Source organism: Stegostoma tigrinum, chromosome 17 (genome assembly GCF_030684315.1).
Source record: "Stegostoma tigrinum isolate sSteTig4 chromosome 17, sSteTig4.hap1, whole genome shotgun sequence".
Classification (NCBI taxonomy): domain Eukaryota; kingdom Metazoa; phylum Chordata; class Chondrichthyes; order Orectolobiformes; family Stegostomatidae; genus Stegostoma; species Stegostoma tigrinum.
Window position 1 is genome coordinate 6,603,486 of NC_081370.1, and position 23,882 is coordinate 6,627,367.

At 42.3% G+C, this 23,882-nt stretch overlaps 1 protein-coding gene across 4 annotated transcripts in view; it reads right to left on the minus strand.

Annotated features, from left to right (window-relative positions):
- The window catches only part of th (tyrosine hydroxylase), a 63,190-nt gene that overhangs the window by 38,602 nt on the left and 706 nt on the right, over window positions 1-23,882 (minus strand). For 3 of the 4 annotated variants that reach the window (XM_048545544.2, XM_048545542.2, XM_048545541.2), the window contains exons 2-3: window positions 19,425-19,631; window positions 318-489 (exon numbers count right to left, since the gene is read on the minus strand). In XM_048545544.2, coding sequence (XP_048401501.1) covers window positions 318-489; window positions 19,425-19,496 — 244 coding nt within the window. In that variant the 5' untranslated portion in view covers window positions 19,497-19,631. The remainder of the gene's footprint in view (window positions 1-317; window positions 490-19,424; window positions 19,632-23,882) is intronic. The other variant, XM_048545543.2, reaches the window with a different exon arrangement.

Genomic DNA, 23,882 nt, shown 5'->3' on the forward strand with positions numbered 1-23,882 from the left:
ACAGCTCCTTTCAGTTTTGAAGGGTTAAAAGGAATGATGCATGATTCCTACTCATGATTAATATCCTGTTGAGATACCCCTTTAGTAGATATTTTCCTTAGCCAATCTGTTCAGAGGTGCCATGACACACCTCCGCAAGCAAGTGCACAGAATCAGATCTTCAGCAGAGGAGAACATTGGAGAGGATCTGGGAAAATTGAATAAAACATGTTATATATAAAAAAAGTTCATGCACATGACTGGGTAAGAATTGTATCCACCAAAGCTGAAGAGAAAACACGCAGTGGTCATAGAGGCTGAAAGGTTATCATTCTTACATTTCTCTTCTTTTGTTGTTTTTACATCATCTGCAACTCTTTTCAGGGAACTGACCAAGGTGCTGATATCTGAGACGTTTGTTTCACAACGGGTGAAGAATTCCAATATCTCTTTATCTTTTGGTTTCCTGGATGGCCTTGTTTCAATGTGGTGTATTTTAGTTTCAAACGTCTGTGTAAAAGAAAGGGGGCAGGTACGTTATATGTGAGCAAACTGAGCAATACTCTGTAATTATAATAGAAAATACAGAATTTAAACAAACAATCCCTGAGCAATATTGAGTCCAACTAATCCAGATCTGAAATACAATTAGTCTTTATTAGAAAACGCTTCCTACTTCCCACTGACCCCCACCTTAGATAATGTATATTTCCTTCTTAATTTGCAGAATTTAATGCCTCTTAAATGCACAGCAAATTGACACTGTTTCAAATACATTTTCTCAGAGTTAATTCTACATGTACAATTCAAAGATATTTTTTCTAAGCCATATCCTTGTTTTAGGTTTCTGAGTTTTATGCTGAGGACATCTAGTCATAGATAAGCAGTTCTTTCCCCATATTGACAGTTTTTACTCTGTTGAACACTTGCATCATATCTTCAGCCTATTTCCCTAGTTGCTTAACCTTTCTTTGTAAATTAGCTTGAAGCATCTCATCACTATCCAGAGAAACATATTGCCAGATTTGTACATTTTCTGAAAGGAGGGAAACTTCACAGAATACTTGATAACTGCCCTTATAAACAACGGAGTCAGAGGTTAACTGAATATTAAAAGAATTGTCAAGAAACATTTTCGTGGGAATATGCAAACGTTTTCTCTTTGTCACAATTATAGTGTTTTTTAACTATTCTGATGGTTTCTCATTTTATATAATTGTGGATTACTTCACATAATCTATGTTTCAAATTGGTGATTCTCCTGTGATGCTGGTCATCATCAAGTACCCCTTTCAGGGGTATTAATTTTATAGACCCAATCTGAGAACATTTCCTGTGCTCACAAACATCAGCTTTATATTGTCCTGGGTTATGTTCTAACTTGCATGCAAATCGATTTGCAAGTGGACTCCAGAATGGAACCCATCTCCAGCCCAGGACTGCTGTACAGTTTAGAAATATTTTCAGTGGTGCACAATTGATTTTCTTGTCAGCACAGCATTTGTAAAAGCCCATCTGGCTCACTCATGTCTTTTATGAATGAAATTTGCAGTCTCAACCAAGTCTTGCTGATTTGAGACTTCTGATCTACAGCAATATTACTCTTCAATAGCCTAGCGAGCCACCAACTGTGTCAAGTGCAGTCATGATTGGCCTTATAAGCAACACTCTCATCTTATGAATAACAGTATACTGCATTATTCATCTACTAGTATGAGTCAGCATATTTCTTAGACCACAAAATAAATTGTTGTTAAGTAATGTTTGAATGATTTAATTCAATGGCCAACTACTCCACAGGGTGGAACCCTGCCTTTACATGTAAAAGAAAGACCAGCCGGAATTGTACCTTTGCCACTCCTGTTCCTGAGTTGTTTTTATTTCATTACTGGCAAAATTTTTCTTTTACAGATTTTAAAATTATAATGCAACAAATCGCACTGGATATCACGGGCTTGGCAGGAAACACAGCCATTAGTAAAAATGTCATACTGTAGATGGTAAGTATTCCTTTCTCAGGATGTTGTGTGTGGTTGGGTTGTATGGCTTGATGAAGTACCTCAAAGCACCCTGAATGGTACAAGAAACAACAATGAGATGGAAACTAGATAACATGCTTTTTCGTGACATTGATTTGATGACATATATTGGTTGAAACAGTATGACAATTGCTCTCCTCTTCTTTGAATAGATTCACGTGATCTTGTGCACCTTCTTGAAAAGGCTGATGAAGTCTTGGCTTTCTATGTCAGTTAGATACTAGCCTGCATCTCATGCATAAATGTTGCTTAAAACCCACAAATCTCTGACTCAGAGGCATGAGTGCTACATCTGACTCACAGCTGACAGCTGTAACTTGCAACATTGCATCACAATTGCAGCTCTATGACAGACAAAATATGAGTTCAGTGAAATGTTTTGACTGGTGAATGATGGACTCTAAATATGTCTTTTGAGATTCTTTAAAAGTGTCTTTCTTTAAGAAAAAACCCCTCTCAGATCTAACATAGCATTATGTTGAATACTGTATTCTGACTCGTGAAGCACATTAGACACAAGCAAGTATTCTGAGAAGATATCTGGACAACTTCTGAAAGCACTGCAGTGAAGGTTTAAAGGTTTATAATCTGTATCTGAGTCCTGAAATACAACTGTCACTCACAATGTATATGCTTTCTGTTCAAAATATGAGGTCAATACTGAGGTTGGAGGGATGGGTCTTCTCAGGTTTTGATCCATATAGATTTCCATGCCAGCCACTATCACTGACCATGATAACACCAAAACCACAGAATTGCCAATTTCCTACTAACCTCATCCCACCTCCTTGACCTGTCCGTCTTCCTTGGACTGACCTATCCCCTCCCTACCTCCCCACCTATACTCTCTCCACCTATCTTCTTTTCTCTCCATCTTCGGTCCACCTCCCCCTCTCTCCCTATTTATTCCAGAACCCTCACCCCATCCCCCTCTCTGATGAAGGGTCTATGCCCGAAACGTCAGCTTTTATGCTCCTGAGATGCTGCTTGGCCTGCTGTGTTCATCCAGCCTCACATTTTATTATCTTGAATTGCCAATTTCACCTGGCTCATGCAAATGTTTTTGCTATCACCTGTGTTCTCTTTTTGCCATCAAATAAAAAACTGAAAGGGTACAAATGCTGGCTAGCTACTAATGTCTTATCGATGTGTTTGTTTTTTGCACGCAAACTACTCAATCCCAGGTCACATTGGTTGACCCCATTCTACCCTTAGCTACCCGGACACATATCCAGTGGGTGTCTTTCAATCTTGATCAAGATTTGGACATTTCCTCTCCCCCTAGTGTTGCTGAGGCCAGATTTGACATATTAATTGTTGACCAGCTTGAGGTTAGCCACTGTAGCAAATATTGAGAAGCTCTCTGGCCTCTGTTGCACTATGTGGTATGTTTAAAAAGCAAAACCCTCTGAATCATTGAATTACATTTCAGTTTCTTATATAATTTGAAGGCAACTTTCGTTGATTACACAATATTTTGTGGAGTATTTATATATGCCTAATAAACTATCTTGGAAAAACATTGCTGCTTAATCACTTCAGGTCAAACATCATAATCAGTTTTAAGACCACTTCTCTCATGTTGCAATTTTTACACATAATAACCTAATGTAGTAATAAATAGGAGCAGGAGAGTCATGGTTCATTGATTCTGCTCCATCATTCAATAAGAACATGACTGAAATTCTGCATAACTCCACTTTCTGGCCTTATCCCATACCCCTTAGTTTGCTTGGTGTCCAATAATCTAGAGATCTCAGACTTGAATAGCACATTGGCTGAGTACTCACGCTCCAAAATATTCATAAGCTTCTGAATGGAAACCTTCTTTCACCACCTCAGCCATAAATAGGGGCTTCTTATTCTAGACAAGATAAATGACCTTTCAGTGTCTTCATTGTCGAGGACTCTAAGAATTGTTTATGTTTCAGTAGGATCATCTCCAATTCTTTTAAAGTCCAGAGAACATGAACCTAATTTATACAAAGCACTTTGCTAAATCACTTGGCTTACCTCACTCCATTTTTAGATTCTTCACATCCTTCTCAGTGTTTACGTTCTCGCTTAGTTTTGTATCATCAGCTTTTTTTTCACTCATTCAACTATCTAGAAAATTTTAAACAACTTGTTCAGACATGTTATGATATGCCTCTAGGGCAGGTAAAACTTGAACCCAGGCTTTCTGACACAGAGGTAGGAACACTACCAATGTAGCGTAAAAGCCCCTCAAATGGGGGTTGTGTTCATTGAGTGCAGTGTAAAGACGTGCGTGCAAATGTTTTTTTCCAACCAACCTGTTCAGAAAAGTTATTACACACACCTGAAGCAGGTGGGACTTGAAGTGGTGGCATTATCGATACACTATCAAAGCCCCCCATCTAGATATTTTTCTAATCAACCTGTTCAGAGATGTTACTGCAGCAGATGGGGGACTTGAACCTAAGTCTCTTAATCCTGAGGCAGGGATACTGTGCCACTGAATCCATAGGATCTCATATTAACCAGCCAGATGCTTTAATCCACTAAGCAATGGCACTGATATAAACTGAAAACAACTGAAGGCTGGGTGCCGATCCTTGCATCCCTCTGTTAGTAATCCCTGCATGCTGAAAGATATTCCAAGTCTCTATTTTCTGTCTAATTATTAGATTCTCAGTTTGTGCTAATATATTACCCCAAACTCAAGTATGCTGATTTTCTATTAAAAAAAAACTTGTAAAAGATTGCTGAACACCTTCTGAAGAAACAAATACACAACATTCACTCCTTCTAACTCATTGATCCTAAGGATTTGCCCATTTCATTTTAATGATTTAGAGCATGGCTAAAAATATGCATTAGGAATGAGCAGAAACCTATAAATTCAATCTAAGGATTCTGCTGCTGTTGACACTGAGGCTTAATTGATGTGTGTGTGTGAGAATAAAGTTGTTAAGTTTATCACTGAATGCTTTAGCTGAAATATAATCTTCACTCATTCCTAGATGTCTAAGGTATTTTTTATTCTTAGGTTTGTGCAAAGATGATAAAGATACATATTGTAAACGTTGAAGAATTATTCTATGTTTTAAAAAAGTACAGGGCAGAGGGTTCCTTTGCTAACTTTGAAACTTACAACATTCCCTCCACTCTTTTGCCAAGATTTCTCCCCTATCCCGAAAACGTCCTGAGGATATGGGTCAATGAGCAGTGACAATATTCTGAAACTTTCCCCAAGTAGCCATTCTCCTCTTTGGGTAAATCTGAGACCAGGATGGGTGGACATTTGTTTAGGTGCGCCCTCTGTTGTGTCCTTGCTTCTATGCACGACCACCCTCCAATGCTAAATTCCACCCACCCAGATCTCTGCTGGCCAGCAGTGGCACCACAAAGTCCACCTGTTAACATAATGATCTGGATCCAACTTTCTGAGATTAGCAGAGGTGCTGAAGAACATTTGGGAGGGGTGGGCATTTTCAGAGTGCTGCATTTCACCAATCAAAAGGGAAGCACAGGTTATTATGGAAATAAATGTAACCACCAATGAGAAAAGCCACCACCCTGACACTTATTTCTCCCATTCTCACTGATACTGGGGCTTAATAGTAATATCACTGGGCTAATACGTCAGAGGCTCAGGCTCTGGGGTTTTAATTCTACCATGGCAACTGATGAACTTTAAATTCATTTTTTACAAAAGATCTGGAATTGCATCCTGTCTCAGTAATAGTGACCATGAAATTATCATCAACTATTTAAACCTATCTGGTTCACTAACGTCCTTTAAGGAGGTAAACCTGCTGTCCTTATGTAGAGTGGTCTGCATGTGACTCCAGATCCACAGCAATGTGTGTGAACTCTTAATTGGTCTCAAAGGCAATTAGGAATGGGCAACAAGTACTGGACTAATGAGCAATGCCCACAGACTGTGAATAAATAATAGATCTGTAAAAAAAAGTTAAAAAGTCTAATTCTCAGTTCAACTCCCCATTGCTGAGAGCCCATCTTGATGATGTGAGTGCCTTCGAGGACCAAAACCTCAGTTGGGGTCAATGACTTATCCCCACACAGAGCCGTAGTCCCATCAAAAACACACCTCAATCAAAGGGGACCAGATAGAAACATAGAAGATAGGAGCAGGAGGAGGCCATTCAGCCCTTCAAGCCTGCTCCACGTTCTTCATGATCATGACTGATCATCCAACTCAATTGCCTAATTCTGCTTTCTCCATATAACCTTTGATCCCATTCACCCCAAGTGCTATAACTAGGCACTTCTTGAATACCTTTGATGTTTTGGCATCAACTACTTCCCGTGGTAATGAATTCCACAGGGTCACCACTCTTTGGGTAAAGAAATGTCTCCTCGTTTCCATCCAAAATGGTTTACCCTGAATCCTCATAGTGTGACCTCTGATTCTGGGCACACCCATCACTGGGAACATCCTCCCTTCATCGACCCTGTCCAGTCCTGTTAGAATTTTATAAGTCTCTGTGATATCGCCCTCATTCGTCTGAACTCCCATGAAACCAATCCTAGCCTATTCAATCTCTTCTCATACGTCAGACCCACCATCCCCAGAACCAGCCTGGTAAACTTTCGCTACACTCCCTCAAGAGCAAGAACATCCTTCCTCAGAAAAGGAGACCTAAACTGCACACAATATTCTAGGTGTGGTCTCACCAAGGCCTTTACAACTGCATCAAATTATCCCTGCTGCTGGACTCAAAACCTCTCACAATGAAGGCCAAAATACCATTTACCTTCTATACCGCCTGCTGTACCTGCATGCTTACCTTCAGTGACCGGTACACAAGGACACCCAGGTCCTGTTGCACACCCCTCTCTCCCAATTTACAGCCATTCAGGTACTTGCCCTCTTATTTTTGCTCCCAAGGTGATTAATCTCATATTTATCCAAATTGTGCTGCATCCACCATTGATTTGCTCACTCACCCAACACGCCAAAATCATGCTGAAGGATCTCTGCATCCTCGTCACAGTTCACCCTCCCACCCAACTTGATGTCATCTGCAAACTTGGAGATGTTACATTATGTTCCCTCATCCAAATCAATAATATATATCACGTATAGCTAGGGTCCCAGCACCAATCCCTGTAGTTACTACCTGCCAATTTGAAAAGGAGCCATTAATTCCTGTTCTTTATTTCCTCTCTGCCCACCAGTTTCCTACCCATCTCAATACACCTCCTCAAATCCCATGCGCTTTAATCTTGCACCTGAGTCATCCATGTGAAGACAACTGAGCTAACCCATGCCTGACTGTCCTCAACAGCAATTGACATTAAGTCACAAGTTACTGCAGAGTGAACACAAATTGAGGCTATGCTTCCTCTTCCCTAGTCCAGAGCCTTATTGCAATACCATCCCCCGATTGTCACCTTCACTGAAATCAGCAAACTGAGGGCTGACAGTTCACGGAAAAATATATTAAAGCAAGTAACTTCAATTCCTTGAATTCCCTTAATTCAACTCCAATATCAGGAAAAGAAAACATTGTAAATTCACATGATTGATATAATCAGCAAAATGTCATGCCATATCTCAGTACAATTTCTGAATGTGTGGCATTCAGCCTCCCACCCTTGTTAGAGCCACTTGTTCAATCAATTTAGATGGACAAAAAAAGCCTGATGTTGAATATTAAATTATCCTTCTGTGTGACTACAATAATGTAAGACTGGTTTCTGGTTGTAGCCCCAGCGGCTGTACTTTAGCATACAAACATTATTATACCTGAATCTGTTTCAACAAGTTATTTGTTTTGCCAGAAGGGGCCTTGAAATGAATGTTGCTATCACTCATGTGGGGTTGCAGATCTCTTAAGCTAATTACTCCAATTTGAAACAGTGTATCACCATCATACGCCTCAGCACACAAGCCTGACTTTTTATTAACTTCATTTTCCTAGAAATGTGCACTCTTCCTCTGCCCTGTATCCTGACAATGGAAGTGAAAACTTACCATGTTGAGTCCAATGCACTCCAATTAATTCCATGCCAAAGCCTTTCAAATTATAAGACTCTCTGTCTGTGGATCCTTCATCCATCTGGTTTGGCTTTTTGATCCACTTCTACTTTTTACAACTCTGGCTGTATTATGCAGGGAATTCTCAACCCCAACATGGAGACCTGCTACAAAGCACACCCTTGCACAGGAAACTTTAACTGGGAAATTTCTCTTGCATTTCTGCCATGTGGTCAGTAAAATGTTGAAATGCAAAAAGCTGCAGTAAAGACATCTACTAGGCTTTTCATTGAATCCCAATGCCAGCTACTCAGCCCATCAAGGTCACACTGACCCTCCAAACAGCATCCTATCCAGACCCAACGCCCTATCCCTGCATTTCTCAAGGCTAACCACCCCAGCCTCCACATCTCCGGACATTATGGGAAATTTAGCATGGCCCATCCAAATAACCTGCATACCTTTAGACTGTGGGAGGAAACCAGAGCACTCAAAGGAAACCTACACAGACACAGGGAGAATGTGCAAACTCCACACAGATGGTAGCCCAAGCATGGAATGGAACCCAGATCCCTGACACTGGGAGGCAGCAGTGCTAACCACTGAGCCAACTTGTGCATGTGCTGGCTGGTAGGATAAATCATCCCTTTCCTTTACTCACTGCAGAGAAATCAGCACAGATTTTTCCTTTTTGTAACAGTACATTTACACTTTGGATTAAGACAAGAATTCGAATATCTTCTCAACATGTTAGGATGCAATTTTGCTGGAATGACGCTGTAAAAGGGTCAGTAGGTTCAGATGACTAGACTGCCCTGCAGAATAACTTCAACAGTGCAGCTCCTATCCCTGTACCAGAGGATACAGTTCTTGGAAGCTGCCTTCTAGCCTTGCCCTGCCTTGTCTACATTATGACATGAACCAGGAGTAGCAACTCAGAAAAAAAGGAAGCTAAACTGAGAAAGAATTCAGGCTTCCCGATTACACCTCTTCCAATATTTCTTCCATGTTTCCTTTTTTGCGTTCAATGGGTTATTGTCATCACTGGCATGACCAGCATTTATTTTGCATCCCTTACTGCCCTGGACAAGGGGGTGGTGAGTTGCCTGCTTGAACTATTGCACTCACATCTGTAGTATTGTTCAGAAGTGAGTTCCAGGATTTTAACCCAGTGACTTTTGAGGAATGGAGATATAACTAAAAGTCAAGATGATGTGCAGCTTGGATGGCAAATTTCAAAGCAATGGTGTTCCAATGCTTCTTCTGTTCTTGTCCTCTCTGTTGTAAAGTTGCAGATCTGAAAGAACCTGGGGGTGAATTGTTCCAAAGCATCTCGCAGATGGCATACATTGTTGCCACTGTGCATTTGTGATGGCAGAGTAAACATTCAAGGTGCTGGATGGGATTCTGGGGAAACAGACTGCTTGTTTCCCAGAGCAAGTTTCTTGAGTGTCATTGAAGCTGTATTCATCCAGGAAGGGGAGGATACGCCGTCACTCTCTGAACTTGTGGCATGTAGATGGAGGTCAGGCTTAGGGAAGACAGATGGTGAGTTACTCCAAAATTTGTTACCCTCAGAGGATCGCGGCACAGACTTCTCATGGATAATACAGAAATGTGGGCAGTGCAACAGTAGAAATCCCCTAGGTAATTTAGGGCGCGGTGGCTCAATGGTGTACACTGCTGCCTCACAGCACCAGGGGCCCAGGTTTGATTCCACCCTCCGGCAACAGCCTGTGTGGAGTTCACACATTCTCGCCGTGTCTGCGTGGGTTTCTTCCAGTGCCCCGATTTCCTCCCACAGCCCAAAGATATTCAGGTTAGGTGGATTGGCCATGCTAAATTGCCTGTAATGTTCAGGGATGCCTAGGTGCATTAAAGTGGGATGGGTCTGGGTGGGATGCTCTGAGGGTTGGTGTGGACTTGTTGGGCTGAAGGGCCTGTTTCCACACTGTAGGGATTCTATCATTAAGCACCACACTATCCATTGGGGCCTGTTGTGTAATGTTAAGTGAATGTACTTGCAACAGATTTCCCACCCTTTGACCTGCTCCTTTACCTGCAATATTTATGTGACTGACCTAGTTAAGTTCTTGCCAGTCTTGATCAGACAATCCCTGCATCATGGAAGCAGGTCATTTGGCCCATCATGCCCACACCAACCCTCCGCAGAGTATTCCACCTAGACTCATGCCCTACCCATCGCTGTAATCCTTCATTTACTATGGCCAATCTACCTAACCACTATACTACCAAAATGTTGGTGGTTCAACAACACCAATACAGTTGAACAGCAAGGGGGATGATCACATTTCCTCTTGCTGCAGAAGATAATTTCTTGGCTTTTTATGTCATTCAAATCTGACTTTCTGGTTATCAGCCTGAATGATGCTCAGGTGTTGTTGTGTGTTGTCATGGATTGCTTCAGAATCTGCAGAGTTGTAATTGGTAATAAACACAGCAGTCATCAACAAACATCTCTGTTTCTGATCTAACAATGGACAGGTCTCAGTGACGAAGCAGCTGAAGACACTTTGGAGCTGGACATTGATATCCTAGGGTTGAGGTGATTCACTTCCAACAACCACACCATTTTACTTTGAGCCAGTTATGATGCTAACAGTGGAGTGGTTTCCTCCCGATTCGTATTTACTTAGCTTTGTTAGAGCTCTTTGATATCACATTCAGTTAAACGTTGTCTTGATGACAAGGACAGTCATTCACATCTCACCTCTGGAGTTCTGCTCTTTTGTCCAAATTTGAATGATGGCTATAAAATCTGGCAGAACTCAAACTGAGTGTCAGTGAGCATTTTGACTGCTGAGCAAATGATGCTTGATGGCACTGTTGACAATCACTTCCATTGCTTTGCTAATGATTTAGAGTGCACTGGTTAAGGTGGTGACTAACCAGGATCATGTTTTATGGTTAGATCCCAGTGATCTTGCTGTTCTGGAACAACTGGCTTTGGGGCACTGTTAGTTTTGAAGTCCAAGTATCCAATGCGAAGCTGGGATTTTGTCAGGGCTCTTGGATTTTGCTGTGTCCCTTGCCCTCAACCCTTTCTTGGAATCCTGGAGAGTGAATCAAATTGTCTGAGACTGACAAATTCAATGTTGTGACATCAGGAAGAGGCCAAGATAGATCATCTACTCAACAAAGTCTGCCTGAAGATAGTTGGAAATGCTTCAGGCTTGTTGTTTGCAATGAAAGGCCAGGCTCACCCTTCATTAAGAATGGAGATAGTTTTGAAGCCAGTTAGTCATAGAGTACAGCATGACAGCAAACCCTTCAGCCCAATTCATCCATGCTGACCAGATATCCTAAATTAATCTAGTCCCATTTTCCAGCATTTGGCCCATATTCCTCCAAACTCTTCCTATTCATATACCCATCCAGATGCCTTTTAAATGTTGCAATTGTGCCAGCCTCCACCACATCCTCTGGCTGATCATTCCATTCATGCACCACTCTCTGCATGAAAAAGCTCCCCCTTAGGTCCCTTTTAAATCTTTCCCCTCTCACCTTAAACCTATGCCTTCTAGGTTTGGACTCCCCAAAAGACCTTGACTATTCACCCTATCTATGCCCCTCATGACTTTATAAAATTTTATAAGGTCACCCCTCAGCCTCCAACACTCCAGAGAAAATAGCCCCAGCCTATTCAGCTTCTCCCTATAGCTCAAACCCTCCAACCCCAGCTCATCTTGTAAATCTTTTCTGAATCCTTTCAAGTTTAACAACAACCTTCCTATAGCAAGGATACCAGAATTGAGCACTGTATTCCAAAAGAGGCCTAAACAAGATCCTGTACAGCTGCAAAATGACCTCCCAACTCCTTTTGTCAATGCACTGACTAATAAAGGCAAGCATACCAAACACTTCCTTCACTGTCCTGTCTACCTGTGACACTACTTTCAAGGAGCTATGAACCTGCACTCCAAGATCCCCTTGTTCAAAAACACTCCCCAGGACCTTACCATTAAGCGTATAAGTCTTGCCCTGATTTCCCTTTTCAAAATGTAGCACCTCACATTCATTTACATTAGACTTAGTCTGCCACTCCTCAGCCTGTCAGACCATCTGATTAAGGTCTCATTGTACTCTGAGATAGCCTTCTTCATTGTCCACTACAGCACCAATTTTGGGGTCATTTGTAAACTACTAACCATACCTCCTCTATTCACATCTGAATCGTTTTATATAAATGATGCAAAGCAGTGGACCCGGCACTGATCCCTGTGGCACACCACTGTTCACAGACTCCAAGTCTGAAATGCAACCCTGCACCACCACCCCATTTAATTTCTTATGATCTTTCATAACTAGCTTTGGTTGAACTACAGAGTTTTTATCCAATCTGATAGTTTTGGAGTTGTTTATTCTTGGCACTGTTCCCTAAACACTACTGTACAAAGTAAAAATTGTCCCAATATTGATTGCTGAGGTGCACTTCCATTTTTACTGAATACACCCTCACAAAAGTCATGTTGTGACTCGTCATATTAGATCTTGAAAGGTGCGGAATAATAAGTTTTTCTGTTGATCGGGCACCTCTGAACATACTCATCCGAAATTCATGCATGTGTTTTTCCAGCAGAAGTCTCTGCGTAGAGTGCAAGAGCGGAAACAATGAATGACCTTCCCTTCCTCAGTTCCTGAGTTTCTGAATGCAACTGTAGACGCTTTTAAAACAGCCCCCGCTGAAGTCAAGTATCTCAGCAAAATCTGGGAAAATCATATACTGTCACTCTTTCAGTACAGTGCAGTGGATTAATATTCTCACAACTTCCACACAGTAACTTGAAACTTGCTCCTGAAATCAGGGTAACTGCTAGCACATTAATAAGGATCTCAGTTAAATCAGGATCTTACTGGATCCATGACCTAGTGACATTAAAATGGTTCTCCCAGATGATCAAACAGGATATTTCTTGATGGAAAGTTTTATACATAGGTATCAATTCAAAAGGAAGAATATTACCTCCTCAAGGTGATAGAAGTGAATAATATCCTAGTCTCCTGCATTAGACTGAGGCCTTCTGTAAGTATCATTTGCGACTGAACTGGAAGGAGATGAACTGCAGGAAAACCCATTCCCTATACTGATTGAGTGCAGCACTCCTCCTGGAGTCTGTCATTTGGACCACGGCAGTAACAATACGATAGAGGGAAATCTACTCAAGTTGCCTACCCCGTCTGTATCCCACTGCTACTCACATGTAGCTGCTGCGGAGGAAGGTATAGCCGGTAACCTCCTGGGGGTGATTTGGTGAAATACAGATTGGACAACGAGGTGGAGGCAAGTCATATCTTCAGATGCATCTGAATCTAATATTGAGTGGGATTGTGAAGCAGAATACCAGCCCGAGTCCCTCACCAGCCTCCTCTTCACTGCCTGACACATTACATGTCGGTATATTAATGAATACTGATCACTGTCATGTTTGTTATAAGGCTGGTAGGAGTCCCAAACTGACCTCCTGCCAATGTGGCTAGCACAAAACTCCACAAAACTAGACCCTGTTTTCAGTCCAAGACATCTGAAAACCTTTTGATTTCAAATTATTAGCAAATGCTTGGAAAGATCAAAGGAAGAAATTAATCTGGGCCTGCTTTGAGCCCACAATCTGACAGATCTCTTTGGGTACAGGATCATGGTCTGAGAATTGAGCCTGCTTAATGTCGGCACAACAGGATCAAGATTATCCCTCACTCCTCATCTTCAACACTGATGGTAATACCTCAGCAACCATTTGCCACTTTGAAAGATACAATCAATATAATTAAAGAAGCATCTCCCGCCTTAGCAGTGTTTGGTTGAACCTGATATCTGTTAGGCATAGGCTGGGCTTTGTGAGCAGTGACCACGTCATGCTGATGGCCGCTCAGCCTTTTTTTATGAAAGGTGGTTGCTCTGCATTTCTGACAGGATTTTCTAATCAGGGCCCCTTCAGAAATGCTGAGCTGTATGTGCATTCTGACAGTTCTTTCGCAGCACTGAAAAACCATTTCCCCTTTCCACACAACTCAGCTGCTGAACCCTGACATTTAATAGCCCTGACCACCACTTTGAAAGCTGCTGTCGATCCATAAATACATAAAGTAAGTGTGATGTTGGAGTCCTGGAAGGTAGGATGCTATGTGGAGGCTGCCAGGTGCGTAGAGGTGCTGAGGATGCTAGAAAAGCAGAGCACAGGGTCCTGGTAAAAAGGGTAGAATGTGATTGGAATGCCAGAGGGATAGTGTGTCAGATTAGTAAGGAGTAGGATGCTAGGTGGATAAGGTAACCAGCCATGTTGGAGGTAGGAGGTCACATGGATAGGATGCAGTAGCATCCAACAGGAAGGGAAGGGAGGGTTGGGGTCAGTTTTGGGGTTTCATGCTTCAGCGGAGGGGGTTTAGGTCAGCTCCATCAGGAGTACAGGATTGGGAAAGGTCCAGTGAAAGAGGGGGGTTTGGTCCAGATCTGGTGATGGGGTGGGGGAAGTGTGAGAGTTTTTGTTGCATCTGGTAGTGGGGTTCAGCCCAGGCTGGTGGAGGGGGAATAACATTGAGGGGTCAGGTCAGGTCTGGTGAGGGCTTGAGTCTAGCATTAGGAGAATGGGGTGTGGGCCCATGGGATGTGATGGGTCATGGTCTAGGGTGGAGGTGTAGATGGAGGTCTGTGAGGTAAGTAATGAGTCAGTTCAATAGTTACTTAGGAGTTAGACTATGTTCTTACTCGAGTAACTTCTCCTGTGAAGCAGTTTTACTTAATTTCATTGGAGCCTTCCAAATTCTCCAATTTAAATGGAGACTTTTGGAGAGTACAAGTCAGAGACAAATTATCCTGAAGAAACCTCAATTTCTGGGGCAATTCTTTCCATAGTCTGCTACAATGGGGGATCCACATGGTAGCCACATGGGGTGAGCGGGCAGGATGGATACAGAACTGTCTTAATCATAGAAGGCAGAGGGTAGCGGTCGAAAGATGCTTCTTCGAATAAAGGGCTGTGACTAGTAGGATCAATGCTGGGACCTCTGCTGTTCATGATCTACATAAATGATTTAGAGGAAAATGTTGCTGGTCTAGTTAGCAAGTTTGTGGACGATACAACTAGTGGTAGAGTTGCGATTAGTGATGAGGAGAATTTTCAGAGGTTGCAGCAGGATATAGGTCAGTTGGAAGCATGGGCAGAAACATGGCAGATGGAGTTTAATCTGGGCAAATGTGACATGATGCATTTTGAAAGGTCAAGTACAGGTGGAGATTAAGTAGTGAGTGGCGGAACCTTTTGGACTATTTATATGCAGTGAGACCTGGGCGTGCAGGTCCACAGGTCACTGAAGGTGGGAGCGCAGGTAGATAAGGTATTAAAATGGCCTATGGCATGCTTGCCTTCATTGGAAGGGACACTAAGTATAAAGATAGAGTTACACTGCAGCTTAATAGAACTTTAATCACGCCACACCTGGAATATTAAGTGCAGTGCTGGCCACCACACTACCACAAGGATGTGGATGCTTTGGAGAGGGAACAGACAAAGTTTACCAGGATGTTGGCTGGTATGGGGGCTTTTAGCTATGAAGAAAGGTTAGAAAGGCTGGTTCAGAGATAGTAGGAACTGCAGATGCTGGAGAATCTGAGATAACAAAGTGTAGAGCTGAATGAACGCCCGGAAAGACGAAGGGTCTAAACCCAAAATGTCAGCCTTCCTGCTCCTCTGATGCTGCTTGGCCTGCTGTGTTCATCCAAAAAGACTGGGTTTGGTTTCACTGGAACACGAGAAGTTGAGAGGCACCCTGACAGAAGTTTATAAGATTGTGAATGGTATGGATATAGTATGATACTTTTTCACAGTGTGGAAGGGTCAATTAGTAAAAGACACAGGTTCAAGGTGCAAGGGGGTATGTTTGAAAGATATGTGCGAGGCAAGTCTTTCACACAAAGGACAGCGAGTGCCTGGAACACGGTGCCAGAGGAGGTGGTGGAAGCAGACGCAATAGCTAATAGGAAGGGAATAGAGGGAGACGGATCCTGTAAGTTTTAATATGGAAGGGCAAAATGTGTTGGCACAAGGTTGAAGGACTGAAGGGTCTGACTCTGCGCTGTACTGTTCTTTGTTCCACAGGGTCCCTACGCTCAACTCTCACCTGTACTGGAACGACTGATAGGCCATGCAGAAATGCAGGCCTGTCAGCTGCAAAATACAATTTGGACTCAGCAAGCCCTAATTTATACAGCAGGCTGCCCTCGGCTAGCAAATCCTCTGTAAAACTCATGAGTGAATGTGATACTCAAACCCTAGAAACAAAGTTGGAATTTCTTGCAAGGTTGGGTGGGAATCCACACAGGCTTATTTTCAAGCCATCAACAGTAAAAATGTCAAGACTTGACCACATTTATCTTAACACTGCTGGAATTAGACTGCACTAGGTGCAAAGTTCAAGTGTGAAGTGGTCCTGGGATGTAGCTTAATATTGTTGCAATCTGCAATCACACTGCGATCTGATTCTTAAAACAAGGAACGGCAGTATTGGGTCATCCTGCAGGTAGGTGTTGCATTTAATGTTTTGTGTCCAGAGTACAACTTTTTTTTTAGTCAAACATTGTTGTTAGAAACTATCATAACTTAATGAAGAAATTGTTAATTTAGTAAAGTCAGAAAACTTAGGAATGGGACACAATGTAGAAAAGATGCTCAGGTAGTCCAGGAAAATTATATCAAGTTTTGTTTAAAAAAGCAGACACTTGCAGCCAAAATCTGAGATCCTGTGGTAATCTGTGGGAATTGCTAGTGCATGCAAAAACATCAGATTTGAATATCTAGGTCCCTCTAAGCGATAAGGCCAGAGGCAGTTGAATGAAAGTCGGATGTGGAAAACTTGAATATGAGATGCGCATGAAAGAATTGCCAATTAGGGGAGGAAAGTGTGCTCAAGAGCAGAATCTGAAGAGGAATGTACTGAGTGTGAGAAATGAATTAGATAAGAGCCAAAGCAAAAGAGGACTTCCAGATCAGATTGGTATGGTGGCAATTTAGAAAATAAGGCAAGAACAGGAAGGGAGTGAGAGAGGAACAGGGAAAGACGTGCATAGTGCTTAGTTCCTTGAAAGTGATGTTGGAGGTAGTGAAGAAGGCATTTGGCAAGTTACCTTCATTGGGCAGTGTATTGACTATCGGAGCTGCGATGTTATGTTGCAGCTGTAAAGGACATTGGTTTGACCCCTTGTGGAATACTGCATTCAGTTCTGGTCTCCCTGCTATAGGATAAATGTTGTTAGGCTTGAAAGGATTCAGAAGAGAATTACAAGAATGTTGCTGGGATTGGAAGGTTTGAGCTATAGGGACAGGCTGAATAGGCTGGGGCTATTTTCCCCTGGAGCGTAGGAGGCTGAGGGGTGACCTAATGGGGGTTTATAAAATCATGAGCGGCATAGAAAGGGTAAATAGCCAAGGTCTTTTTCACATGGTAAGGGAATCCAAAATTACAGGGCAAGGTTTAAAGTGAGGGGAGAAAGATTTAATAGGGAGCTAGGGGATCATTTTTTTCATGCAGAGGGTAATACATATATGGAACAAGCTGCCAGGGGGGGTGGATGTGTTTGGTACAATTACAACATTTAAAAGGCATCTGGATTGGTATATGAATGAGAAGGGTTTAAAGTGATATGGGTCAAAACTGGCAAATAGGACTAGATTATTTTCACATACCTGGTTAGTAAGTATGAATTGGGTCTGTTTCCATGGTGTACAGCTCTATGGCTCAATGACTCTAAGTGCCTGAAGCCCAAAAGCCACAAGAAGATGAGTCATTCTTGAGTTACCTGTCCAGGCTTCATGTAGGAAGTAAATTATTGTCTGGGTTTATAGCTATTGTTTGCCCTACAAAGTTAATGATTGTGTGCTGACTTAATTTTATTAAAGCAGGCTCACAGCTAAATTTCTGACAGTCCATTCCCATAACAGTTAGGGGGTTGTGCATGTTATTTTGTGCATATCAACTCAACAACGGGAGCAGAAAGTGATGTAGAAACTCAACATGTTTGGCATCAATGTGAGACAGAAACAAAGTTAACAGTTTGAGTCCGATATGACTCTTTTTCAGAAAGCACTCAGAAACAGCAGGAGTAACATCTGACTGAACCAACTGTGGAAGACTAATTCTCAACCTGTCTGAGTTAGCACCAGGTACAAACTTACTATTTTAACATGACGTATCAAGTCACTTTTAGGAACCTTTAAGTGCTGATTTTTCAATATATTTGTAGAAAACCATTGTTCCTGACTGCCTGCTGCCTTCCTTGCTTATGTTTGCACCAATGTGTCCTTGGAGGGTAAGCTACCCTTCAGCACTTCGTCATTATCCTCCAAAACAGTATTTCAGTTTAAAAAGTTTTGATTTTGTTGTAGTTTCACACATTTTTGTTTGTTATTACTTCCAAATTGTAAAAAGTAGATGACTACCTACATGTTGGTGAGCATATATTGGTCAGGAAGAAAGTTTTTGTTTTGTGTAAAAGTATTATGGACAAGAAAGCTGAAGTTTGAGCAAAATCGATTCCAACACACCACATGCACCAGAGGGCTTGGATGAACTATTTTACGAAGAGATGTTGAGTATGTTGGGCCTGTACTCATTGGAGTTTAGAAGAATGACAGGGATCTTTTATTGGAACATTGGGAATTCTGAGGGAGCTTGACAGGGCAGATGTGGAGAGATTGTTTTCCCCTGTGGGAGAGTCCAGGACCAGAGGGGATAAGCTCAGAATAAGGGGTTGCCATTTAAGACAGAGAGGAGGAGGAATTTCTTCTCTCAGAGGGCAAGGAATCTGTGGAAATCATTATCACAAAGAGCAGTTGAGGGAGAGTTATTAAGTATGTTCGAGGCTGAGGCGGACAGAGATTTAATTAGTGAGAGAATCAGGGATACAGAGAAAAGAGAGAAAAGTGAAGCTAACGATGATCAGATCACCCTTGATCCTACAGAATTGGGGAGCAGACTCAATGGGCCGAATGACCTACTGTTATGGTCTTGATGCAAGGTCCACAAACTCCCTTATTCATGACTCCCTGATAGTTTCCAGTGCTGCACAGCTCTGCTGACATCGTCATACCTTAAACACTGACATCAGCACAACCAATAGCCCTTAAACCTCACTGGCCCAGTGAGGGGCATCCCACCTCTGCGATTGACAGGCTCAGATCAAATCCCACTTGAGGGCTTGACAGCTTGAGCATGTCTCCCACCTGACTGACTACTCTGAGGTTGGTGGCCCTGTGCATCTTTGGAGGGAAATAACAACCGGAGAGATGTAGAAGGCAGACACAGCAAACCAATTACAGCTGAAATGGCTCTCTATCCAATCATCTAAGTCCAACTTTAAAAGACATTCAATATATTATATACCTTTTGTACCTCTGTCTCACCCTTTATAGACAATGGTTAATTACCTCGAAGACTTTGAGGGTCCGGGAGAGTGAAGAGCTCTTGGTACCCCGGACCGTGAAGAATAAGTTCACCATGGCCCTGCCACCTTCCTCCTCGAACACCAGCTGCTCCCCAGGATCTGCCGACTCGGCAGCAGCAGCAGCCGCCGCTTCTCGCTCCTTCCGAGCATCTTCAATCAGGGACTGCCTGCGCCCGATGAAATGGGGTGACTATCACCAACAAAGAAACAAGAAGCAAGGATCAGAGTGAAGCCAGCAAAGGCCCTGGTGATGTAGGGCCAAACCAGTGACCAGTCCTGAGCAAGGTAGACAATCTTCTGAACCAGAGCCAGGAACAGCCAACTCTAGGTTGAGATTTGGGAGGAACTGAGGGTGCAACAGAGAGAATCACTGAAGGAGAAATAAGATCAGCGAGGGGATCTGAGGGAAAGAGTGGAATCGGAAACAAGATAAACACAATCGAGAAGCCAAACTGGAAGTAAGCAATGGAGAGGGAGGAAAGGCATACAGAAAGAGAGAAATCTAAAACAAAAGAGAGAACATTTACCAGCAAAGGTGAGTGCTGTGGAAGAATCAGAATTGCAACTCTTTTGAGATTATTGAGCAAAATATCTGTAACAGAATGAGAGGAACCTGGAGGTCAATGGGATTAAAGAAATTAACAATGCTAAAATCAGAGAGATGATTTAGGACTAAGCTCTGTACCAGATATAAAAGTGGCATAAGGGTCAGAGAGGGGAATCAGAGACCGGAGAATCCAAAAGTGGGCAGTGAAAGTGAGGGGGATCAGAGAGAAGGGTAATCAGAGTGAGAGGAAATCAGAGTGAGAGGAAATTCAGACAGATGGGAAATCAGAGAGGGAGAACCAAAGAACGAATAAGTAAGAAGGGGGAAACCAGAGAGAGGAGGGACAGAGCGAGGGGGCTTAGAGAGAGGGGGAACATGGATAGAGGGATCAGAGAGAGGGAAATCAGAGGGAAAAGGTGATTTCCTGAGGTGAGTACTGAAAAAAGAAAGCAGCATTAGAAAGACTGATGCAGAGAAGATACAAAGAGAAATGGTGGTTGAATAAAGAGCAGAAAGAAAGGATCAAAGATCAAAAGATAAGCAGAAAGCGCAGTAAAAGTGACATTTAGAAATTAAAATAATGGAATAGGGATGTAAAACAGGTGTGTTTTATTCAAACAATCTTAACTATATTAGTTAGGGTTAGGGTTAGGTTTAGGGCCAGGTCTACTTTTCTCTCTTGATGATATTTTAAATCTATGGCCTCCTGTGGCCAATTGTCAGGCATTGGAAATAATTTACCTTTTGAACTTGTCAAAGATTTTTCATTGACACTTTGAACATTTCAGAAAGAGGTTCCATTGGGGGAAAAGGTGGAATTAAACAGAGAGAGTGAAAAATGCAGGACGTGAATCAAAGAGGGAGAATGGACAGTGAAAGCAATAAAGGATCATGGTGCAAAAGAAAAGACAAATCAAAATAATGGCACAAATCAATGAGGACCTGGAGAAAATGGATCAAAAACATTGAATCGTAGCAGAAGGTGATTGATGGACTGCTCCAGAAGATCAGAGAGAGAAAAAGCAGCTAAGAAAAGACATTCAGGAAAGAAAAGACATTCAGGAAAGAGATCACACAAAGAAACATTAGAGAGAAGAGCCTGTGTGAAAGGGTAATTAGGTCATGAATGAAACAAAAGAAAGAATGAATGAGAAAATTGTAATAACTAGATATTAAGAGAAATTAAAGAGTGGAATCAAAGACAGAGCATTAGAAAATGAAAAGATCGGAAAGAGACATGAACATGATAGATAAAAACAAAGGAGAAAGATTTGTGAGATTAAAGAGGGAAAGAGGCATTAGAGAGAGGGGGGGAATGAAAGAGTGACAGTCAAAAGACAGAAATCAAAAAGACACCAGACATAAACGTAGAGAGAGGAATTTAAGAAAGTGAGAGAGGAATCATAGGAAGAGAAATTAGAGTAAAGAGAGGTATATTAAAGACACAGAGGTTGAGAAGATCACCTTCAAAGTAAGAAAGTGATAAATGAGGGAACTACTCCATGAGATACAGACATCACACAGACAGCATACACACAAAGTCATCGAGGAATTTGTGAAACTGGAAATGATCGTTGTCAGAGACAGCAGGGAGAAAGACTGAGATGAGGGATCACATTACCAGACAGAAATGGTGAATCGCATACACTGACCAACCTGAAGTATCAATTATTTCTCTCTCCGTGCTTGCAGCCTGACATGTTGAGTGTTTCTAACATTTCTATTTTGCTTTCAGATTGACAATCTTGTTCTACTTACAAAGAACAACCAGGAAAGCAAATGTTTGGGGTTAAAGACAAGCACAGTGATCACTGGAGATAGTAAGAACTGCCAATGCTGCAATCTGAGATAACACAGTTTGGAGCTGGAGGAACACAGCTTCAAAGGAACATTTCTGAAGAAGGGTCCTAACCCAAAACATCAGCTTTCCTGTTCCTCTGACGCTGCCTGGCCTGCTGTGTTCATCCAGCTCCACACTGTGCTATCACAGTGATCACTGGGGTGATTTATCGACAGGGATGAAGGACGTGGGTAAAGTTTGTGGCTTTGCGTACATTTGTGACTGAAATAAATCATGGAATCATTTCTATTCAAATCCAGTAAGATTCTACAGTGGTGTTACATTCTGCACCTGGGGCATTTGATGTAGGAATATCATTTAGTAGCTGCAGGCACCCGACTATGTTAAACGCGGACCAACACCACATCACAGTTGGCCCTGGCTATTGCATTGCCTCGAACTGTGGGGAAACCAGATACAACAACAGAGAAACTGCCAGAGAGTTGGTGCTGTTCAGGAATCCATTTAAGCAAAAACCTATAAGTTTTGTTATTTTTGTTTTCTTTCTGGCTGTTGCAAGATGATTGTTTATTTTAAACAAAAAGCCTTCCCACGTATCTAATTGTTTTGGAATCCCACCATCTACGGCCAAGGGAAGCTCTTGTCACTAATGCAGCCTGAGTCCTAACATTCAAGCGCATCTTCTCCAACCCTACCACTCTAGCTTTTATAGCGGTAGGTGGGAGGGAGGGAGAAACACAGATACACCCTACATCACACAGAGGAAACGAAACGATAATTTTCATTCCTTATGAAGAAGCAAAGCCAAGTGATTCGAATACCCGCCCACATCACGGGCTAGTCATTGCGTTTCGCCGCCAACATAAGCATAACTGCCTCCAAATATTTCCAACTTAAAAACGATCACTCCTTTTTTTTCTTTATAAAGTAGGAGTCTAAGTTCTAACTACCAACGTCAGCTCAGCATTACAGCGAGACATGATCACTCTCGACCAATAAAGCAGAAAAGTGAGTTTCGCTGAGAAAAGAGATAGTAAGAACTGCCGATGTTGGAGTCTGAGGTAACACAGTATGGATCTGGAGGAAGCCCGGAAGGCCAGGGAGCATCAGAGGAGCAGGAGAGTTGATGTTTCGGGTCGGAATCCTTCCTCAGAAATTTCTGCGCTCCTCCAGCTCCACACTTTGTTATCACTGAAAAAAAACTTTTAAAAAAAATTTTGCAGTTATCAGGGCAATTCGCAAAGTAAATAGAAAGTCACGGAGGTAGGTCCCGCAGAGAGCAAGACGGTATTTTTGTTTCGTTATTAAGTCTGAAATTTCGCACAACCGAACGAGTATTTGGAAAAAAAGTAGAGAAAGTACTCAATGGGCCAGGCTGCGTCTGTAAAGAGAGAGAGAGACCGCGCGCGTGCGTGTGTGTGTGTCAACTTTCACGTTTTGGGACGATGACTTTGAATGAGTTAGATTTAGTTATCCCGATCTATGGCCAATTTCTTTTCAAATATTACTTCCCCCTGTGTGGCTGTCCAGGACAGACAGCCTGTAAACACTTTGTAATAGTGTCTCTATTATAGCCAGGAGGCATATCTGATACAGTAACTAATACCTCTGATGAAATGTTTGCCTCTGAGTTGCTCTCGCGTTCTGGGGCGAGTGCTGCTGTTGTAAATCGTGTAGCATAAAGTTTAAAAAAGAAACATTTTTAAAAAGGCTTCCAGCTAAAAGGGTCCACCAGCCCCGATTGTGGGGTGAAGGCTTCGATCCAGTAAACATACCATCTCCATTATAACCAGCAAGAATTGTTTCAGGGCGCTTCTGACCTCTCAAGGCAGGACCTAAAGATGCCCTTCAATTTAAACTGAACGTGGGGAATCTCTCCAAGATACTTACGGGCAAGACCTTATTTCTGGTTATTATTTTATGAAGCAGCTGGTAAGATGCCGAATTCTGGGGAATGGGCTGATTTGCTTTGAGCTGGACGTGGCGAGATTTGGCACAGAACACTCGTCGCCTTTGCATGGAGACTCAGCTCAGGACGAGAAGGGAATGCACCCTAGATTCGTACAAACTGGGGGGAAAAAACACACAAATTG